The sequence below is a fragment of the Physeter macrocephalus genome, chromosome 20, assembly GCF_002837175.3.
Source record: "Physeter macrocephalus isolate SW-GA chromosome 20, ASM283717v5, whole genome shotgun sequence".
NCBI lineage: Eukaryota > Metazoa > Chordata > Mammalia > Artiodactyla > Physeteridae > Physeter > Physeter macrocephalus.
Window position 1 is genome coordinate 106,353,951 of NC_041233.1, and position 19,799 is coordinate 106,373,749.

Genomic DNA, 19,799 nt, shown 5'->3' on the forward strand with positions numbered 1-19,799 from the left:
GGGTTATCTTTTCATCTTGTTTATAGTTTCCTTTGCTGTGCAAAAGCTTTTGTTTCATTAGGTCCCATCTGGTTTTTTTGTTTGTTTTTAATAAATTTATTTATTTTATTTATTTTTGGCTGCGTTGGGTCTTTGTTGCTGTGCGTGGGCTTTCTCTAGTTGCAGCAAGCAGGGCTTACTCTTCATTGTGGTGCACGGGCTTCTCATTGCAGTGGCTTCTCTTGTTGAGGAGCATGGGCTCTAGGTGCATGGGCTTCAGTAGTTCTGGCATGCGGGCTCAGTAGTTCTGGCATGCGGGCTTAGTTGCTCCGCGGCATGTGGGGTCTTCCCAGACCGGGGCTTGAACCTGTGTCCCCTGCATTGGCGGGCGGATTCTTAACCACTGTGCCACCAGGGAAGCCCCCTACTTGTTTATTTTTGTTTTTATTTCTATTACTCTAGGAGATGGGTCAAAAAAGATTTTGCTGTGATTTATGTCAGAGAGTGTTCTTCCTATGTTTTCCTCTAGGAGTTTTATAGTGTCCAGTCTTACATTTAGGTCTTTAATCTATTTTTTTTAGAAATAAATTTATTTATTTTATTTATTTATTTTTGGCTGCGTTGGGTCTTCATTGTGGTGAGCGGGCTTCTCATTGTGGTGGCTTCTCTTGTTGCAGAGCACGGGCTCTAGCAGCGTGGGCTTCAGCAGTTGTGGCTTGCTGGCTCTAGAGCACAGGCTCAGTAGTTGTGGCACACGGGCCTAGGTGCTCCATGGCATGTGGGATCTTCCGGGACCAGGGATCGAACCCATGTCCCCTGCATTGGCAGGCAGACTCTCAACCACTGTGCCACCAGGGAAGCCCCTTTAATCCATTTTGAGTTTATTTTTGTGTTAGGGAGCATTCTAATTTCATTCTTTTACATGTAGCTGTCCAGTTTTCCCACCAACGCTTATTGAAGAGACTGTCTTTTCTCCATTGTCACTTTAAATATATCATGCCACTCCGTTCTGGCTTGTAGGGTTTCTGCTGAGAAATCAGCTGTTAACCTTACGGGAGTTCCCTTGTATTTTATTTGTCATTTTTCTCTTGTTGCTTTTAATAATTTTTCTTTGTCTTTAATTCTTGTCAGTTTCATTACTATGTGTCTCACCATGTTTCTCCTTGGGTTTATCCTGCCTGGGACTCTCTGTGCTTCCTGGACTTGGGTGGTTATTTCCTTTCCCACATTAGGGAAGTTTTCGACTATAATCTCTTCAAATATTTTCTTGGGTCCTTTCTCTCCCTCTTCTCCTTCTGGGTCCCCTATAATGCGAATGTTGTTGCGTTTAATGTTGTCCCAGAGGTCTCTTAGGCTGTCTTCATTTCTTTTCATTCTTTTTTCTTTATTCTGTTCCATGGCAGTGAATTCCACCATTCTGTCTTCCAGGTTACTTCTCTGTTCTTCTGCCTCAGTTATTCTGCTATTGATTCCTTCTAGTGTATTTTTCATTTCGGTTATTATATTGTTCATCTCTGTTTGTTTGTTCTTTAATTCTTCTGGGTGTTTGTTAAATAATTCTTGCATCTTCTGGATCTTTGCCTCCATTCTTTTTCTGAGGTCCTGGATCATCTTCACTATCATTATTCTGAATTCTTTTTCTGGAAGGTTCCCTATCTCCACTTCATTTAATTGTTTTTCTGGGGTTTTATCTTGTTCCTTCATCTGGTACATAGGCTTCTGCCTTTTCATTTTGTCTATCTTTCTGTGAATGTGGTTTCTGTTCCACAGGCTGCAGGATTGTAGTTCTTCTTGCTTCTGCTGTCTGCCCTCTGCTGGATGAGGCTATCTAAGAGGCTTGTGCAAGCTTCCTGGTGGGAGGGGCTGGTGGTGGGTAGAGCTGGGTGCTGCTCTGGTGGGCAGAGCTCGGTAAAACTTCAATCTGCTCGTCTGCTGTTGGGTGGGGCTGAGTTCTCTCCCTGTTGGTTGTTTGGCCTGAGGTGACCCAGCACTGGAGCCTGCAGGCCCTTTGGTGGGGCTAATGGTGGACTCTGGGGGCTCATGCCAAGGAGTACTTCCCAGAACTTCTGCTGCCAGTGTCCTTGTCCCTACGGTAAGCCACAGCCACCCCCCGCCTCTGCAGGAGGCCCTCCAACACTAACAGGTAGGTGTAGTTCAGTCTCCTATGGGGTCACTGCTCCTTCCCCTGGGTCCCGATGCACACACTACTTTGTGTGTGCCCTCCAAGAGTGGAGTCTCTGTTTCCCCAATTCCTGTCAAAGTCCTGCAGTCAAATCCCACTAGCCTTCAAAGTCTGATTCTCTAGGAATTCCTCCTCCCGTTGCTGTACCCCCAGATTGGGAAGCCTGGCGTGGGTCTCAGAACCTTCACTCCAGTGGGTGGACTTCTGTGGTATAACTGTTCTCCAGTTTGTGAGTCACCCACCCAGCGGTTATGGGATTTTATTTTATTGTGATTGCGCCCCTCCTACAGTCTCACTGAGGCTTCTCCTTTGTCTTTGGTTGTGGGGTATCTTTTTTGGTGAGTTCCAGTGTCTTCCTGTTGATGACTGTTGTGATTCCGGTGCTCTCGCAAAGAGGGAGGAGTGCACGTCCTTCTACTCCACCATCTTGAACCTCCAACTGTATACTTTAAATCATCTCTAGATTACTTATAATACCTAATACAATGTAAATGCTATGTAAATAGCTTACTTTTTGGAACTTTCTGGAATTTTTTTTCAAATATTTTCTATCAGCCATTCGTTGAATCCATGGATTCAGAATTCGTGGATAGGGAGAGCCCACGGCATAACTTGATAAACTCTAAGGTCCTTCGAGCTCCAAAAGCCATAAATCAACTCCCTGAATCACTGTGAGGGACGGGAGATTACCAAGAGGAATCTTTTCCAATAATACATGATATAAAAAGGTAATTGTGATGCTCTGAGGAATGAAAGGAAGGCTATAAGTACACCGTCCAAAGGGAAATAGGAACAGAGCCTCTGAGTCAACTTATAAATGATCTGCTGTAGATGATTAAATCTGAAAAGTATCATAATGGTTATTCTTCTCATAATTGATGCCACTGATATAATTCTTGAAACTTAAACTCCTTATGTCTAAGTACTTAATTACTCACCCTTTTCAAACAAATGTATATATATACATGCATGTATATGTTCCTGAGTCTACAAGAATACCTTAAAAATATTCTGGAACTTCAATTAAATTATACCCTTTGGGTCCGTTGATTGAAAGTGGATTGGCCTGTGGATCGCTCTGTTGAGAAGCTTTTATGTGTTTATTTGGGTACAGTCATCAGTTTACTTTTGGGATCAAGACCAGGGGTCAGAGCTATGATGGTGATGGAGAAATTAAAACTCTCGCTTTGGTAGACTTGACCCCAAGGTAAGTGGGGACAAGAAAAAAAATTAGGTTTAGGGATTAAGAATATTGAGTTCATGATCTACGAATTGTAAATGCAAAGCTTCCTTTAAAGAAAGACCTTTTTGTGGCAAGAGAGCAGCCCAATAGTATAGTTAGGATTCATTTGTGTTTCTCCTCTTCAACTTGATCCAGATGCCGTTACTTGGCCGAAGAATCAGTTCTCCTGCCAGACCAAGTTCTTCTCTTTTTTGGTTGGATTCTACCCAAAAATGCCTCAGGATGCAGGAAAGAATGGTCTTTTCTTCCATCATGGCAAACTTTTGACCTTCAAATTAATGTAAATAGCAACACTTTAATGATAGATATATCTCAAATGTGAGAAATCACAAGTCCAATTAGAGGAAGCAAGCAATTTTATATTTTCGCAGTGGGCCCTGGGAGAATCAGAATCACTTGGGATGCTTGTAAAACATGAAGATTCTTGAGTGCCCTTCCTGTTCCCACCCAGTGCATCTGAACAGCTGAAGTGGGCCAGGTATTTGTATTTTAGCAAAACCTGAGATGAATCCTGGGCTCATTTAAGCATGAGAATCACTCCTCTTGACTGATTTCTTATTTGGGCCTTTAACTTAAATTTAATTTACTCGAGAGGTACTAAACAAGCGTCAGATTCATCCATTTAAATCTGGCCTTAATTTACGAACGTCTGCATTTACATAAACGATAAAATGCTAGAGATTCTGAAGCTGAAAGTGTTTATAATGCATGGTGATGTGCATTCACTTGGCTTAAGCACTTCATCTGGCCTTGTGGTAAGCATTTTGTGTTTTGGTTTTGCAAAATGCAGTTCTTAAAATCAACAAACACAGAAATTAAGCTAAATATAACTAATTGTTATAAATAAGTTTTGTACCATAGGAAGTATGTTCTGTTTTAATCTAAAAGCTACAACATTTTCAAACTCTACCATGAAACTATTTATGCTTTATGTTATGGGCTAAATTGTGTCCCCCCAAATTCATAGGTTGAAGTCCTAAACCTCAGTATCTCAGAATATGACTATTTGGAGATGGGAACTTTAAAGAAGTAATTAAATTAAAATGGTCAAAAATAAAATAATCAGATGGGTGGACCCTAATCCAATCTGACTGGTGGTCCCCATAAAAAGAACAGATTAGGTCACAGACACACACAGAGGAAAGACCATGTGGGGAGACAGGGAGAAGAAGATGATTTCCAAGCTAAGCAGGTATTTATTACCAATCCTGCTGATGCCTCGATCTTGGACTTCTAGCTTCAGAATTGGGAGAAAATAAATTCCTGTGGTTTAAGCCACCCAGTGTGTGGTACCTTGTGATGGCTGCCCTAGCAAACTAATACACTTTATGACAGTCATATTTTAAAACAATAATGTATAGTAAAGTGGAGGGAAGAGGAAGCCAGTTTTTTTAAAAGACAGTTTGCCTATGGGCTGCTACATCTCAAGAAATTTTTGTGTGAAACCCCCTACTCTGCAGGCCTGAAAGGTCAAACAAGTTCTGACGGATACAAACCTATACAGTTTCGGGGTCCAGCAGAGAAGGGCACATATGCGTATGAATGACGTCCTTTCGAATTCTCGGGAAAGAACCGTTCTGGCTTGAACTCCTCAGGATTGGGGAAGTACCTTGGATCTCTGTGCAGTGCATAGGGTATGATGATTACTTGAGACCCTTTCACGATTTTGTAACCCGCTGTCAAGAAGTAGTCAATAGGCCATGAGGATGGAGCAAGACAGACATTAAAATAATCCACTCTCCCTCCTATTCAAATTATGGAATTCTTACCAACTTCACAGTCTTCATTAAGATTACGGGCAAAGAAAGGAACAGAAGGAAAAAGGCGAAGGCTCTCTTTAACAACACATTCCAGATATTTAAGTTTCTTCAGGTCATCTAAGGTAGGAGGACGATCAGATCTCCCTGGTTTTAAGTAAATACATGAGATAACAAGGAAAGGATTATTTGAGCTTGGGGGATGGGACATTGAAGAAGAATACATGCATCAAAACATGTTAAATACCTCCAGCTAAAGTAGAGTTTCTAGTATTACCCATAATCAAAATAAAATGAGATATGTTCAGTAAAAGAAACCAGACACCAACGGTCACTTGTTGTGGGATTCCATTTATAGGAAGTATTCAGAACAGGTAGTAAATCCATAGAGACAGACAGTAACTTAGCAGTTGCCAGGGGCTGGGGGAAGAGAGGAGAGTGGCTGATTAATGGGACAGAGTTTCCTTTTGGGGTGCTGGGACTCCAATGACATCACTGCTGGCATCAGCCTAGGACAGCTTATCTGCGGATCGCTGGTTGTATATAGAAAAGTTTGTCCTACCGGCTTAATGCATCTTTTCTCTCATTCATGGCCAGATGCAATACTGTATGAAACAGTTTTCCTGGACCCCATGACTCAATGCTTTATGTAGATATGTCTGCTTCATCTATTAAGCAGTGAGATGCTTGAGGACAGTGACAGTTATCTGTGCATCCCCAGCATCTAGCCCAGTGCAGTCACATGCCATGCAATTAGCAAATGGCTACATTCTGTAAGTGATGAATAAGGCTTTGCTAAGAAGACTGGGACTGGAAGGGATCCCATAGGGGAGCCTCCCTGCTTATTGCTGTATCTTTAGAACAGGTCCTGCTGTTTATCCTTCATGAGCAAGAACAAGACTTGCTTCCATGGACATGGTACCCACAGTGTAACTAGTGAAGGGACAAAACATACCAAACACTTCCTCCAGTTCATTGTCCACTTTTTGCTGGACTTCTGGATACGAACCCAATAGATATAAGGACAAGTTTATTGCAGCTGCGGTCGTATCGTGACCCTACAAACGTAAGGAAAAAATAACTTAGCGGAGTAGTATTGTGAAGATTAGAAGAGAGAACTCTATTTTGAATTGTCTCTGGATTTGACAGCTGCACTGCGACTCCAAACAGAATAAATGAATTTGGTACAGTATTTCACCCTGGTGAGAAACAAACAAATAAAACAATCCCTTCAAAGGGAAGGTTCATGCTTAGATAGATATTTCAACACTACACAGAGTTGCATACGTGGTGAGAAGTGGCTAGGCTGTGCTAATAAGGGGGCCTTCCAAGGGAACTAGGTATTCTAGACTGTTTTTAAGGGGGAAAAGTCTGACTTTTATGAGCCAGTTTACCAGATCTGTACTCCTCCACCTTCTAGCATTTGTAAGGTAGGCTTTACCTGTCAACCCTGGACACCAGGGTGTCTATGTGTGGTTCTGAGTAACATCCTGCATGTCAGGAAGTTGATAAATAGCCTCCCGTAATACTTGCTGAGCTTTAGGCAAAATACTAAATACTTTGCAGAAACTAATTCAATTATCCTTCAGAAAAACTCTGTGAAATACTTGATACAGATATTTACATTTTAGAGATTAAAAACAGACTAAGAATTTTTTTAACATGAGTTCTGCAGAAAAAAAAAGTTTGGAAAATCAATAATAATATTTTAACTCTATGAATAAGACTTTTAGGGGAACTAAACAGAAAACAAATTGTTTCCTCTATGGAAGTTTTTACTTTTCCATTTTCCCTATGCAACACAAGTGATGGTTATAATTTTTCTTTCTCTGGGCAGAAATCTCCAAAGCACTTGCTTCATAAAACAGCTTCTAAGTTGACTTTTTTGAGGTTTATTCTGCAATTTTATAAAATATATATTTTCCAAGTCTCTGATATTGGTGTCATTGCCTCTTCTCAGGCTTGCTGTTCTTTCACAGAAACTACCCTGAGCTCCGGACCAGATCTGGCCCATTTCACTCAGTTGTTTACCTAAGTCACAGGAGGAAGTGCTCTTGCTAAATAATTCTTAATAACTTCTCTTGAATTTATAAGCGGAAGCCTGATCCAAATGTGTAAGAGATGTCTGCTGAACTTCCTACTTCCACGTGTCTGCTACCTGAAGAAAGCAGGACTAAGCAAAGCACAAAGCACACAGTTTATAGAAGCAGGCTGGTGGGACAGGGCAGGGGCAGAAACCTTAGTATCCAGTGGTCAGCACCTGGGGCAGGAAAGGTGTGGTCGTAATAACCTGCAACCTCTTTATGGAGGAGGTCACAATATTATAATCATACGAGGTGTGTCTCCTATTTGATGCAAAGAAGAAAAAAACTTAGAATTTCAAACAATGTTAGAGCTGGAAGAAACAGATCATTATTCTGGTTGTTTTCATGAAAGTGAGAGGTTTTTGGTCGGAGAAGGATGTGTGTATGCACGTGTGCATGAGAGTGTATGTATGTGGGCGTGTGTATGTACGTGTGTATGCAGGGTGGAGATGTGAGACGGTCTCTCCACTTGAACATCAAATGATAATAGCCAATATCCACCACACACTTCCCATGTGCCGGGCAAGATTCTTCGTGTGCTTTAAAAAAATCATTCATCTAATCCTTATAATTATCCTGCGAGGCCCATGCTATAACAGTGAGGACACCAAAGCCCAGAAAGGCTCCATGAGTTACCCGAGGTCCCGCCTCTAGTACAGGTTAGAGGTGGGATTTGGCCCCAGAGACCCCAGCTTAACACTGCTCCACTTTTTAGCTAATTCAGATGTCCATTTTCTGCATAAAATTTCTTTTCAGTGAAGCGCTCTGCTTAAAAAAGAAGTTTAAAACCACTGATCTAATCCATCTCTCTATTTTATACACAGGGAAGCTGTGACAGAGATCTGAGATGATTGGCACCATCTCATAAGGCTAGTCAGCATGGAGCCAGGATGAGAACTCGGGTCTAGGGACCCTTGACACAGCTGGCTTTCCTCCACTGTGCCCCCGGGAGAATGTGCGCTCTGGCAGTATACCCAGAGGTACGCTGTACCCAGAGGTACGCCGTACCCAGGTGCCTGCAAGCAGGGCTGCTCACACCATCCATGGCTGGCATGTACTGAGCCATCCAAAACTACCCATGCCCTTCACCTTCCTCCACTTCCAGCATATTACCACAGGGCGCTTTTTAAAACCATTTCTGCATCTTTATTTGGCAATCCGCACACTGAGAGATTCACTCTTTGTAATATTTAATAATGCTAGAATTACCTTTTGTAAAAACGGCATCTTTCTTTTCATTATTTGAAGGTCAGAAATCCCTTTAGAATCACAAACTAGTTAAATTCTCTGTCGGAGGGCTCTTGCTATCTTCTCTAGTTTGGGCAGCTCAAAGCAAGAGCTAAGCACTCGTTTGCTAGAACTTCAAAAAGGAGGTCGTGAAAAGACAGACTTGTGGGTTTCAGAGATTTTTAAAAAGCATGAAGCAATATAGGGAATGAGAGCAATTTCTGACTTCTTTTCTACTTGGAAAAATTCAGTGGGTTTTAGGTTTTCCTGAGAAAACAATGTGTCTAGTGCTATACTCACCATGAGTCAAAGGCTTTTTCTGAAGAAGAAAGCTGATCTGGTACTTAATCAGGGTCTTATATTTTGTAATTTCTAATTATAATGTAGCGACTCATCCTCAGTTATATGAAGCTACTTTAAAACTTGAATAAACTTTAAAAAATGATGCTAAAGATTCTAAAACATAACTGCAATTTGTTCAATGATACCCAAAAATAACGTGATGAGATAAAATACCTCAAACATAAAGGTGTCAACTTCTTCTCGAATCTCTTCGTAACTCAGCTTGTTCCCTTGGTCATCAGTCACATTTAAAAGCAAGTCAAGAAAACCCCTGCGTTTATTATTGTGTGGAGGAAAGTCCTTGTCATTACTTCTTCCTTCTTCATGTCTCTTCATTTCATTGGCCCGTTCAGTGATGACCTGTATGATTTAAACAATCATATGCTCTTGTTTGGAATTTGATGTAGCCTCGTAATATATTTTCTTATGAAAATATACTAGCTTCTTTCATGGATTTTTTTTCTAAACCTTTCCTGTTCTAACTCAACAATAACTTAGGCTCTTGTGGAAAATATAGTAAAGCTTCATGTTAACATTTTAGGGCATTATTTGATAAGACTTTTAAAAACAAATTTAATGTCAGACAAATTCAGAATATTCAAGTGCTATTTCTGCCATCTTTCTAATACGGGAATAGAGTTACTAGTCCCCTAAGTGGTGCCCTAGAGATTTGGATGAGCTAATGAGAAAAAGTTTAGGTGGTGGAGAGAATGCAATCATTATATAATAGACTAATTATGGATTGCTCTCATTACAGATTGCATTGGAGAAAAGAAACAGCAGGTTGATCACTCAGTTCACCCTATGTGCTTGCTGTTCCTGCTGCCTAGATTTCTCTTTCTTCAGATGCCAGTGTGGCTGACTCCCTCCCTCCTTTTAAGGTCTTGGCCCCTTCTCACACCATCAGAAAGACCTTCCCGGATCACTGCTAACCTGGTCCCTAGCACTCACTATCTTCCTAACCTTACTTTATTTTTTTTCCATTTCACTTACCACCTGACATTATAGTATACTTGCTATATAATATAATGCATGAATGTACCATCCATATGGCAGCAAATTTGTCTTTGTTCATTGATATAATTCCAACGCTTAGAACACTGCCTGGCATTTAAAGGACGTTCCTTAGATCTTTTCTGAATGAATAAAAGAATTAAAGCCCATAAACTTAATTTGGCTATACATTTCAACTTTCTTCTCCTATCAGGCAATTGACCAAACCTGCTACTAAGTGATTTGAATGAATAGATCCTAAGTGCTTTGAGGACAAAACACCGTATCTCCTTTCATTCTTGGGGGAATCCCCTAGGGCCTGGCACTCAGTATGCAATTTTCAATATTTATTAAATAAATAATATTGTCCATCCCATTTGGAATTCATTAATTATTGGTATTGATAGTAATGCATGTAATTTGAGGAAAAATTTGGTTATTCGCCTACTGCCCAGTAATGGAGATTAACTCTGTCCTCCACTGTGGCCACCTCAATCCAACACCTCATTCATCCAACATTTCCTGACTGGGAACCATATGATCTGTTGGTGACAGGCTGTACCTCACTTTAAGGAAGCAATGCCAATATAGTTTAAACCGAAATTGACAGCAAAGAGAGAATATATTTAAATTGGTACTTTTATCAGTACATTTAAATCATAATTTGATGTATATTTTCAATTAAATATTGCTTTGTCAAAAGCACATGTTTAACACAAGACTGACATCTTATATCTGAAACAATATCACTATCTCCTTGTTATTTTTTAGTTGGAAGTAAAATAGTGACATCTAGTTAATCTTTTCCAAGTTGAGATACTGCTATAAATGCCCTTTGCCTTTGAAAGCTACTGCCTAATCCAAACATTTTCCATAAGACTCTCATAACATGGATCCCCACCTCTTTATTCATTCAACATAGCACCCTGGTTGTTAATAAATATTTGTAGTTCATATCACATTTTGTAATTTTTTTAATAGACAACCTCCTCTGCTAGACTAACCTCTTTTAGGGGACATACATATCTTACTTATTACTATGTTTTTCACACTTGGTACAGTGCTTGGCACCTAACAAGTGTTTAATTAATATTTGGTGAGTACATAATTAAAATGTAATCACACTGTCTCCTTCTTTCCATTATTATTCAACTTTTATTTTATGAGACACAGGCTCCAGGGTATGTTAACACAGCATAAAAATCTTGGACATATAAAAGATCTAGAAATGGAGAGTGGTGATGGTTTCAGAACACTGTGAGTGCAGTTAATGGTAAATTTTATGTTGTGTATATTTTATCACAATTTAAAAAAAATCAAGGGCTTACATTTTTGGTAAAATTATGTAGGATTTTTAGGCTCCTTTTGTGTTCCCATCCATCTTTAAATATAAAGAACAAAAGGTCAAGCCAGAGCCAGGGCATCTTCATTCTTTGATGTATTGAATCACTCATCCTATAAATAGGATAAAAACACATCAGCTGATACACTGAAAATGTGTATTTCTTGAGCACCTAATTGATGCCCGCTCTCAATGAGCGTAATATGTAGGGATGATAATGATTCGTCTTAGAGGCTACTGAGATCTAGGCTTTACACGCAACAATGAAGGCATGGGGTATTACACATCCAGTGAAGCTTAAACATTTAATGGGTTCTTTAGAGGAATGAAGAATCTACTATAAAACATCCTTACTGATCATCTGATCTCTGCTTCTTTTTCTCCAGGGAGAGTTCTTGACCACCCCAGGCTGCCTGTGGCTCTTGTACCACAAGCTGATATGAAATCTGCCTCTTTATAATGTCCACTCATGTGCTTTCTCACTCCTCCGTAGTGCCAGTAAACAATGGGTTGCCCTCTTCCACGGAAAAGTGCTCATTAAATACCCATCTGTCACACAGCTGTCACGAGCACTGCCCTCATCATTCCCAGTGAGAAGCAGAAAAGACCTCTACACGATCTCCTCCTTCATGACCAGCTTAGATGCCAGTTCCTCAGAGAAGACCTTTCCTGACCACGCAATCTGTAAAACACATCCCTGTTTTCCTCTCATATCAACTTGATCTTTTCTTTCTAAGCAATTATTATAATTTATAAGTTTATATTCATTTGCTTCAATGCCTGTCTACCCTGCTATTCTGTTTCATGTGCCCATATTAAACTAGTCAGTACCTTGTGCAGTGAATGGCAGATTATAGATGCTCAACAAGTAGTTGTTAAGATGAAGTGAAATGAGCCGTGGACTTAAAGATAGGATACATTGAATCAAATCCTGGCCCTGCCTCTTAATAGCTGAATAATCACAAGCAATTTTAAAAGTAAAGTTGATTATTTCAATTAAAAAATAATACATACTCAGTGCAGAAAATAGAGGAAAGGAGAATGAATCACAACAAAACCAAAACACAATAAGAAAGAGAGCACACACACAAAATAACCGCAGCTAACATTTTGGTATGGTATCTCCTAGGTTTTCTATGAATAATTTTTTTATGCCTAGTGGTTATCAAACTACAAAAAAATTTATGTCTTTCTTTTATCACTTAGCATCATAATATAATCTTTCGATATATTATAAAATAGTCATTTAAAATTACTGCATAATCTGGATGTGCCATAACCAATCCTGTGCTGTTGGAAGATATGCTTAAATGATTAGGTTAATTTTTAGTATAATGTTTCACTTTGAAAAGATGAAAAAGCTACAGTACAGACAAATTATTAGCAAGAGTTTTTTAAAGCCGTGATCAATAACAATTTTATTTTATTTTTGGGGGCCACACCACGCAGCTTGTGGGACCTTAGTTCCCCGGCCGGGGATAGAACCTGGGCCCTCGACAGTGACAGCGCGGAGTCCTAACCAGTGGACCACCGGGGAATTCCCAATAACAATTTTAGAAATAATTAGGACTTCATTTACCTATAAACTGCTTGAACATACTCGGAATCATCGTTGCTTTGAGCACCAATGTTCTTCCCCATAGCTGTTTCTGTAAAATATAGTGAGAAGCAACCACTCAATTCATGCACATATCTTGGGTACATTTTCCAGTGGCAGACACTCGAACAAAGACGTTATGTCCTGTTCTGTTCATATATGTTGTCGAATTGTTCTTTTCCCTCTTCTCTTGTCTCTCCTGCTTCTCTTACTCCCAGCTCCTGCCCTTCCTTCCCTCGGACCTTCTGGTCATGTTGGCTCAGTGACCGCTTGTCCCAAGTCCTGTGAATGGCTGCTGCTTCTCAGGTGGCTAATTTAGCAATAGGACCTTCCAGCAGAACCCAATGTCCTTTCTCCCCCGCCCCGCCCTATGGACAGTTATTTTCCATGTGTGCCATTTTATCTTTACATCCTAACTTTGAAAATAAATCAGTGAGACTTACCACAGATTATATCTAAGGCACAAAGAGTGATGTAAAAAAAGCAGTTAAATGCTTCTTGGTTAACATATTTTTCAAGCTTATTAACCAATATATTTGCTTGTTCATTCATGACATCTAAGAAATCTTCCAGAATTGTAAAATGGAAAGTGGGTGTTAACATTTTTCTCCTAGAGCGCCACTTGTTTCCAGTACTAGAAATAAAATACACGGTTACAAAGAAAAAAGAAGCAACACCTGAAACAAAATATAAATATAGTCATCATCAAGTTCTCCTGAAACAGCTTAATCTACAGATTCTCCAGTGCTTTGGTCAGAATGACAAAGACTCATGTATAGTTACAGAATGTGAATATTTTGGATACTGTTCTATATTACTAATGTTTAGAAGAGTATTCATTAAAAATGGAAACATTTAAGAATTTTTCTAAATTTCTAAGCTCTGAGTTTCTAAAAATTAGAATTTTTCTCCCCTCTATCAACATCTTAGTCCTCAGATGATCCACTGCTCCATGATTTTCTTTAATCTCTACTATCTTTGAATTCTCCAAAGTCGCCATTAGGGTCCTGCCTTTCTCTTGCTAGGCCCTCTCTCAGAGGATGGAGTCCTGTTTCTGGGCGCCAACTCAAGAAGTGAGGTTATTGTGTTCGATACACTTCTCTGAGGGTGACTGCCTTTTTCATTATATTTTCAAGATTTCCCTTCTCCAAACTATCCTTGGCTTTACTCCATTCATACATCAGTACCTCCTCATTTTTCTTGGAACACTAGTGATTATCATTATTGAATATAGTGGCTGGAGATTACCATACACCCTATCTATCAAAGGCCCATCGTTAGCTGGACCTTTCCTTCCAGCTTCTCCCATAATTCCCAATACTTCAATCTTGCTATTGGAAGAATACCTTGTGTCAGTTCCTGAAATAACAAGTTACCCATAGAAGTAACTGTTTCTACAAGACAGCTTTACAAATTTCCACTGAGGTACCTTGTAAGAAGTCCTAGGCCAAGCCACGGTTCTAGGAACTTGTACATATAGGATTTGTCAATGTGCTTTGAACTAGTTAAAATTACCTTTAAAAGAGAAAAAAAAAATTGAGGGATATAGACATCAAAACAATTTCAGTTATAAGAACATCTGGCTAGAACACAACTACTTTTTTAAGCAAGATTTCATAATTGTTATTTCTCTGTGATTCATTTTCATTCCTGTGCCTCAAAGAAATGCAATAGAGTTTTGAACGTATAATTGTCATTCAGTCTTGAGGACTAAATGGAGTTGAAAGGAAGGAAAATGTCCAAGATGATTCCTGGTTCCTGCCACAAACTAGGAACCAAGCAGAGTCATTTCTTGAGGGGAGAGGGGAGAGGCAGGTGAATCCGGAGGATGACCACATCTAATGAGATTCCCACACCATCAGACAGACAGTGGAATATTGATCACATCTGCCACATACTCACCTCCACATTTTCTGCATTATAAAGGAACACCAGAGGTACGGGCCCAAGCCAGAGTTTCAGCAGTGGCAGGTGTCGGTATTCTTCAGTGTACTGAATCATCTGCTGGAAAAAATCTGGGAGAAAATATTTAATCTTAAATTCAATCAAGACAAGAATTTTGTCTAATAAGGATACAGCACAGGGAACTCTACTTAGTACTCTGCAATGGCCTATATGGGAAAAGAATCTAAGAAAGAGTGGGTATATGTATACGTATAACTGATTCACTTTGCTGTACACATGATATTAACACAACATTGTAAATCAACTATACTCCAAGAAAAATTTTTAAAAAGACAAAAATTTTGTAATAAGTTCCTTATTGTATCTTTTGGTTCCTTGGGGTTTTTGTTTTTGTTTTACTTTGGACAAGTCACTTAATGTCTCCCAGAGAGATATTTCTTGTTGTTGTTGTTTTAGATTCCACACAGAAGTGAGATCACACAATACTTGCCTTGCTTTGTCTGACTTATTTCATTGAGCATTATGCCCTCAAGGTTCATCCATGTTTTCACAAATGGCAATATTTCCTTCTTTTTTATGACTGAATAATATTCATCTGTGTGTGTGTGTGTGTGTGTGTGTACCACATTTTCTTTATCCATTCGTCCAGTGATGGACACTTAGGTTGCTTCCATGTCTTTGCTACTGTAAATAATACTGCAGTGTACATGGTGTGCATATATCTTTTCAAGTTAATGTTTTCATTTTCTTGGTATATATACCCGGAAGTGAAACTGGGGGATCATACGGTAGTTCAATTTTTAATGTTTTAATGTTTTGAGGAATCCCCATACTGTTTTCCACAGTGGCTGCAGCAATTTACATTTTCACCAGCAGTGCTCAAGAGTTCCCTTCTCTCTTGCCAAAATTTGCTACTTCTTGTCTTTTTGATTATAGCCATTCTAAAAAGTGTGAGGTGAAGTCCTATTGTGGTTTTTATTTGCATTTCCCTGACGAGTAGTGATGTTGAGCACATTTGCATGTATCTGTTGGTCATCTGTATGCCTTCTTTAGGTAAATGTCTATTCAGATCCTCTGCCCATTTTTAAATGAGATTGTTCAGGGTTTTTTGCTATTGACTTGTATGAGTTCTTTATATATTTTGGATATTAACCCCTTATTAGATATATGATTTGCAAATCATATATCCCATTTTGTAGGTTTCCTTTTCATTTTCTTAATGGTTTTATTTGCTGTGCAGAAGCTTTTTAATTTGATGTAGTCTCAATTGTTTATTTTTGCTTTTGTTGCCTTTGCTTTTGGTGTCAAATCCAAAAAATCAAGGAGCTTACCACTTATGTTTTCTTCTATGAGGTATATGGCTTCAGGTCTTACACTTAAGTCTTTAATCAATTTTGAGTTATTATCATGCATGGTGTAAGACAGTGGTCCAGTTTTATTCTTTTGCAAGTGTCTGGTCCAGTTTTCCCAACACCATTTATTGAGAGTCTGTCCTTTCCCCATTATGTATTCTTGGATCCTTTGTGGTAAATTAATTGACCACCATCGGTTTATTTCTGGGTTTCTATTCTGTTCCATTGATCTATGTGTCTGCATTTATGCCAATACCATACTGTTTTGATTACTATGGCTTTGTAATATATCTTGAAATCAGGAAGTGTGGTGCCTTCAGTTTTGTTCTTCTTTCTCAAAATTGCTTTAGCTATTTGAGGTCATTTGTATTCCATACAAAATTTGGTACTATTCTATTTCTGTGGCAAATGTCATTGAAAGCTTGATAGGGATTGCATTGAATCTGAGAATTGCTCTGGATAGTACGGAAATTTTAACAATATTCTTCCAATCCATGAACATGGAATATCTTTCCATTTATTTGTGTCTTATTCAATTTATTTCAGCAGTGTCTCATAGTTTTCAGTGTACACCTTTTTTACTTCCTTGGTTAAATTTATTCCTAGGTATTGTATTCTTTTTGATGCAAATGTAAATGGGATTGTTTTCTTAATTTCTCTTTCTGATAGTTCATTATTAGTGTATAGAAACACAACTGATTTTTATATATTGATTTTGTATCCTGCAACTTTACTGAAGTAGTTTATTAGTTTTAATAATTTTTTTTGCTGGAGTTTTTAGGATTTTCTATAATATCATGTTATCTGCAAATAGTAACAGTTTTACTTCTTCCTTTCCAATTTTGTGGAGGGGAAGGCTAGTTGGGAGGCATATGGGTATCCAGGGCTTCTCCTGGGCAAGAGGAATGCTTGATTGACAACAGTGGGTTTCATCCCAAACTCACTGTGAGGCCACTAATATGATGCTTGAGATTTTGACAGGGTTTTTTTTTTTATGTGGGAATTTGGGCAAGGGGAAAAACTGGTATGGCATAAAAAACAGAACCATTAAGCTCTTCAGCTCTTTTTCCATGTCAAAAAATGTGCCCATGCTCAGTCCATCCCTGGTCCTCTTCCATCCTTAAGCTTCACCCATCCCTGAGCTTCAGGGAAAGTTGTTCAAAGTTGGAGAAGGGCTAAGGCTGGGGATGTCCACTGCATATAAAATTAAATCAATAGTCTTGACTTTTTAAAGTGTTTGCACGTTTTGCACACCAAACCTAACAGTAATAATTAAAATTCATTATGTCATACTTACTTGCTATGGCAGGTTATTATATGTCAGATCTAGTGCTCAGGGTTTCAGGTGTATTATGTCTTTTGTGCCTCACCACAGTTATATGGGGAGGGATGCTGTTATTACTGTCATTAAACAATGGAGGAAGTTGTGCACAGTTAAGCAACTTGACCAATATATCACTGAGCTGATAAATGGTGGAATCTGGCTTTGTACCCAAGGCAGTCAGACCCCAGCATGCACCACCTTAACCATATTACCACACTTCTTCAAAATGTCTTCTGGTCAAGACAGTTGGTAACATTGCCATGAAAAGAGCTGGGTCAGGTCAACAGTATCAAAATATCTGGCTTCATGCTAATATACTGCCTGCCTTGGTCTGGTCTGACAGAGGAGACAGGGAAGTCTGAATCTGTGGTTTGAATATATCAGGTCCAATAGCAGGTAGCAGCTGAGGAAGACGGGTGCTGACACAGATGCAAAAGCAAGAGATTAGAGTTCAAAGGGCTCATGGGAAAGCAACTGCAATACTCCAGGTGGAATTACTGAGGGCAGAATTTGGACAGTAGCCACAAAATGAAAGGCACAGCCTCCTGTATAAGAGACGAAGGTGCTGAGAAGAGGGAATATTTCTCAGAATATTTTGATATCCCCAGTTTTGCTGAGCTCAATGCCGGGCACAAAGCACGGCTTCAATAAATGGCTGATTGACAACTTTAACTAACTTAGTCTAACCAAGTCCTAGACAGTGATCTAGAAACTACATGCATTAAATTTCATCCTTAAAATTACTCTGTAATACAGTTACATTTACAAGTAAATGGTAAACAAACAAACAAAACCTCTCTAACTTAGAGAGTTTCAAACAACTTCCCCAAATCTAACAACTTGGTTGCAAAGCTGGAAATTGAGCAAAAGTTTACCTGTTGCCAAAATCCAGTACTTGTATGATGGATTAAAAAGTCCCTTTATAAAAGACAGTTAAGTACACTGTCATTTTCACTCAGAAAGTAATTCCAAAGAGAATTATGTTAAATATTCCAATCAACTCACAGTTTGTTTTGAAACAGGTCTTATTCACTAGAGATTTCAATTCTTAGAAAAATTCCCAGAAAGAATATGATGAGACTCCTCAAAAGTATATTGTTTCTTTTGAGGGGATGGGAGGGTTCATATTTCTAAATAATTATTTTTTAATACTATAAAGCCTTAGGATAGAAGGGGAGGTTAGCTCTGCTTTTAGTATTATCCAAGATGATTTTACAAATGTGGTTTTCATATAAATAAATGTGAGAGGGGGAGAGAGGGGGAGAGAGAGAGAAAGGGAGAGAGAGAGAGGGAGAGAGAGAGGGAGAGAGGGAGAGAGAGAAAGATTTCTAAGTTCTAAGGGTTTGCTTTGTTCCAGGGAAGTTTCTGCCTTTAAGGCTTTAACAGCCAAGACAGAAGCAAAGACTGCAGTGTTCTGAGGTAGGAGCAGGTACGAGGTGGGAAGAGAAGAAGCAAAAATGCAGGACAAAAGCTTAGAGATAATGCAATCTATGCTGTACACAAAGAAAAAGTTCTTTGGGAACGGAGGGCACTAGCAATTTTGCCAGGCGTCATAGGGAAACTGGATAGAACTGGGACTCCATCCTCCAGCGGGTGACAAAGCCTTCCCTCTCCCAGCGTCAGCCCCTCAAGCCCTGGTGTCCAGGCTGTGAGAAGGCCGGCGGCGCGGCGCAGGTCGGGAGCCCCCATCCCTGGGACGGGGACATGGCCGGCCTGGGCGCGGTCCCTTACCTCTCGCGTCCGGCTTTAACATCAGCGCATGTCCCAGGAAGGGGTAGGCGCCGTCCAAGGTTGGGACCGCACGCATCTGCTGCCATGTCCACGCGTAGCTCGCCACCGTCCGCAGGAGCTTCAGGGTGACGATGGCGCCCGCCAGGGAGACCGCGCACAACCCGCCCCAGAGCAGCAACTTGTGCCCGAAGCTCAGCAGCCACAGCGCCAGCATCGCGCCTGCGGGCCGCTCTGCGCCTGGACTGAGACCGCGGGGACCGCGGGGACCGCGGGATGTTCGGGGCGGCGGGCGCGGTGCAGCCCCGGGAGGTCAAGGGCGCCGGCCCCGCTCACTTCCCCGTCCGGCCGGAGGCGGGCACAGCCCTCGCCGCCCTGAAGCGGGGCAGCCCTGCTTCCCGGGACAAGGTTGGAGCCTCCGAGGCTCCTCGACAAGGCACCGCGGGGGCCCAGGCCCACGTAACCCGCCTCTTTGTTTGCTTCGAGCAGAAAACGAAAGGCCGGGAAACGAGCGCTCTGTAGGCTGCGCGGATGTAAATGGAGGCACGTTAGTGGGTGGAGCGGGGAGGATCCTGAAGGTGAAATGGAAGGCAGCTTAGTGACGGAGAGGCGCCCTGGGGCCAGAGGGGGCTGAGCTTTGGCTTGTAGGCCCCCCCTCTGCTGGGAACGGGACGACTCAGGCTAGAGTGCGCAGGATGTTTTCAAATGGAAATAAGTATCTGGTTTGAAACTCAGCCTCTGGAG

At 40.4% G+C, this 19,799-nt stretch overlaps 1 protein-coding gene across 1 annotated transcript; it reads right to left on the minus strand.

The window, feature by feature from the left end:
- Positions 1–2,385: 2,385 nt before the first annotated feature.
- CYP4V2 (cytochrome P450 family 4 subfamily V member 2) lies at positions 2,386–19,510 on the minus strand. Its single transcript, XM_007126457.4, has 11 exons — positions 19,059–19,510; positions 14,649–14,761; positions 14,176–14,261; positions 13,190–13,380; positions 12,729–12,798; positions 11,136–11,262; positions 8,989–9,174; positions 6,117–6,219; positions 5,174–5,308; positions 4,901–5,080; positions 2,386–3,672 (listed from the first exon to the last, which is right to left on the minus strand). Exons 1-11 carry the CDS (start codon positions 19,270–19,272, stop codon positions 3,500–3,502), a joined length of 1,578 nt encoding a protein of 525 aa, XP_007126519.1. The 5' UTR covers positions 19,273–19,510; the 3' UTR covers positions 2,386–3,499.
- Positions 19,511–19,799: the final 289 nt, after the last annotated feature.

Coding starts and splice junctions, on each gene's coding strand:
- CYP4V2 (XM_007126457.4), bottom strand. CDS start 19,272: ATGCTGGCGCTGTGGCTGCTGAGCTTCGGGCACAAGTTGCTGCTCTGG. Junction 13,381..14,175: donor GGCCTAGGACTTCTTACAAG/GTACCTCAGTGG, acceptor TTTTATTTCTAG/TACTGGAAACAAGTGGCGCT. Junction 12,799..13,189: donor TGCCTTAGATATAATCTGTG/GTAAGTCTCACT, acceptor TATATTTTACAG/AAACAGCTATGGGGAAGAAC.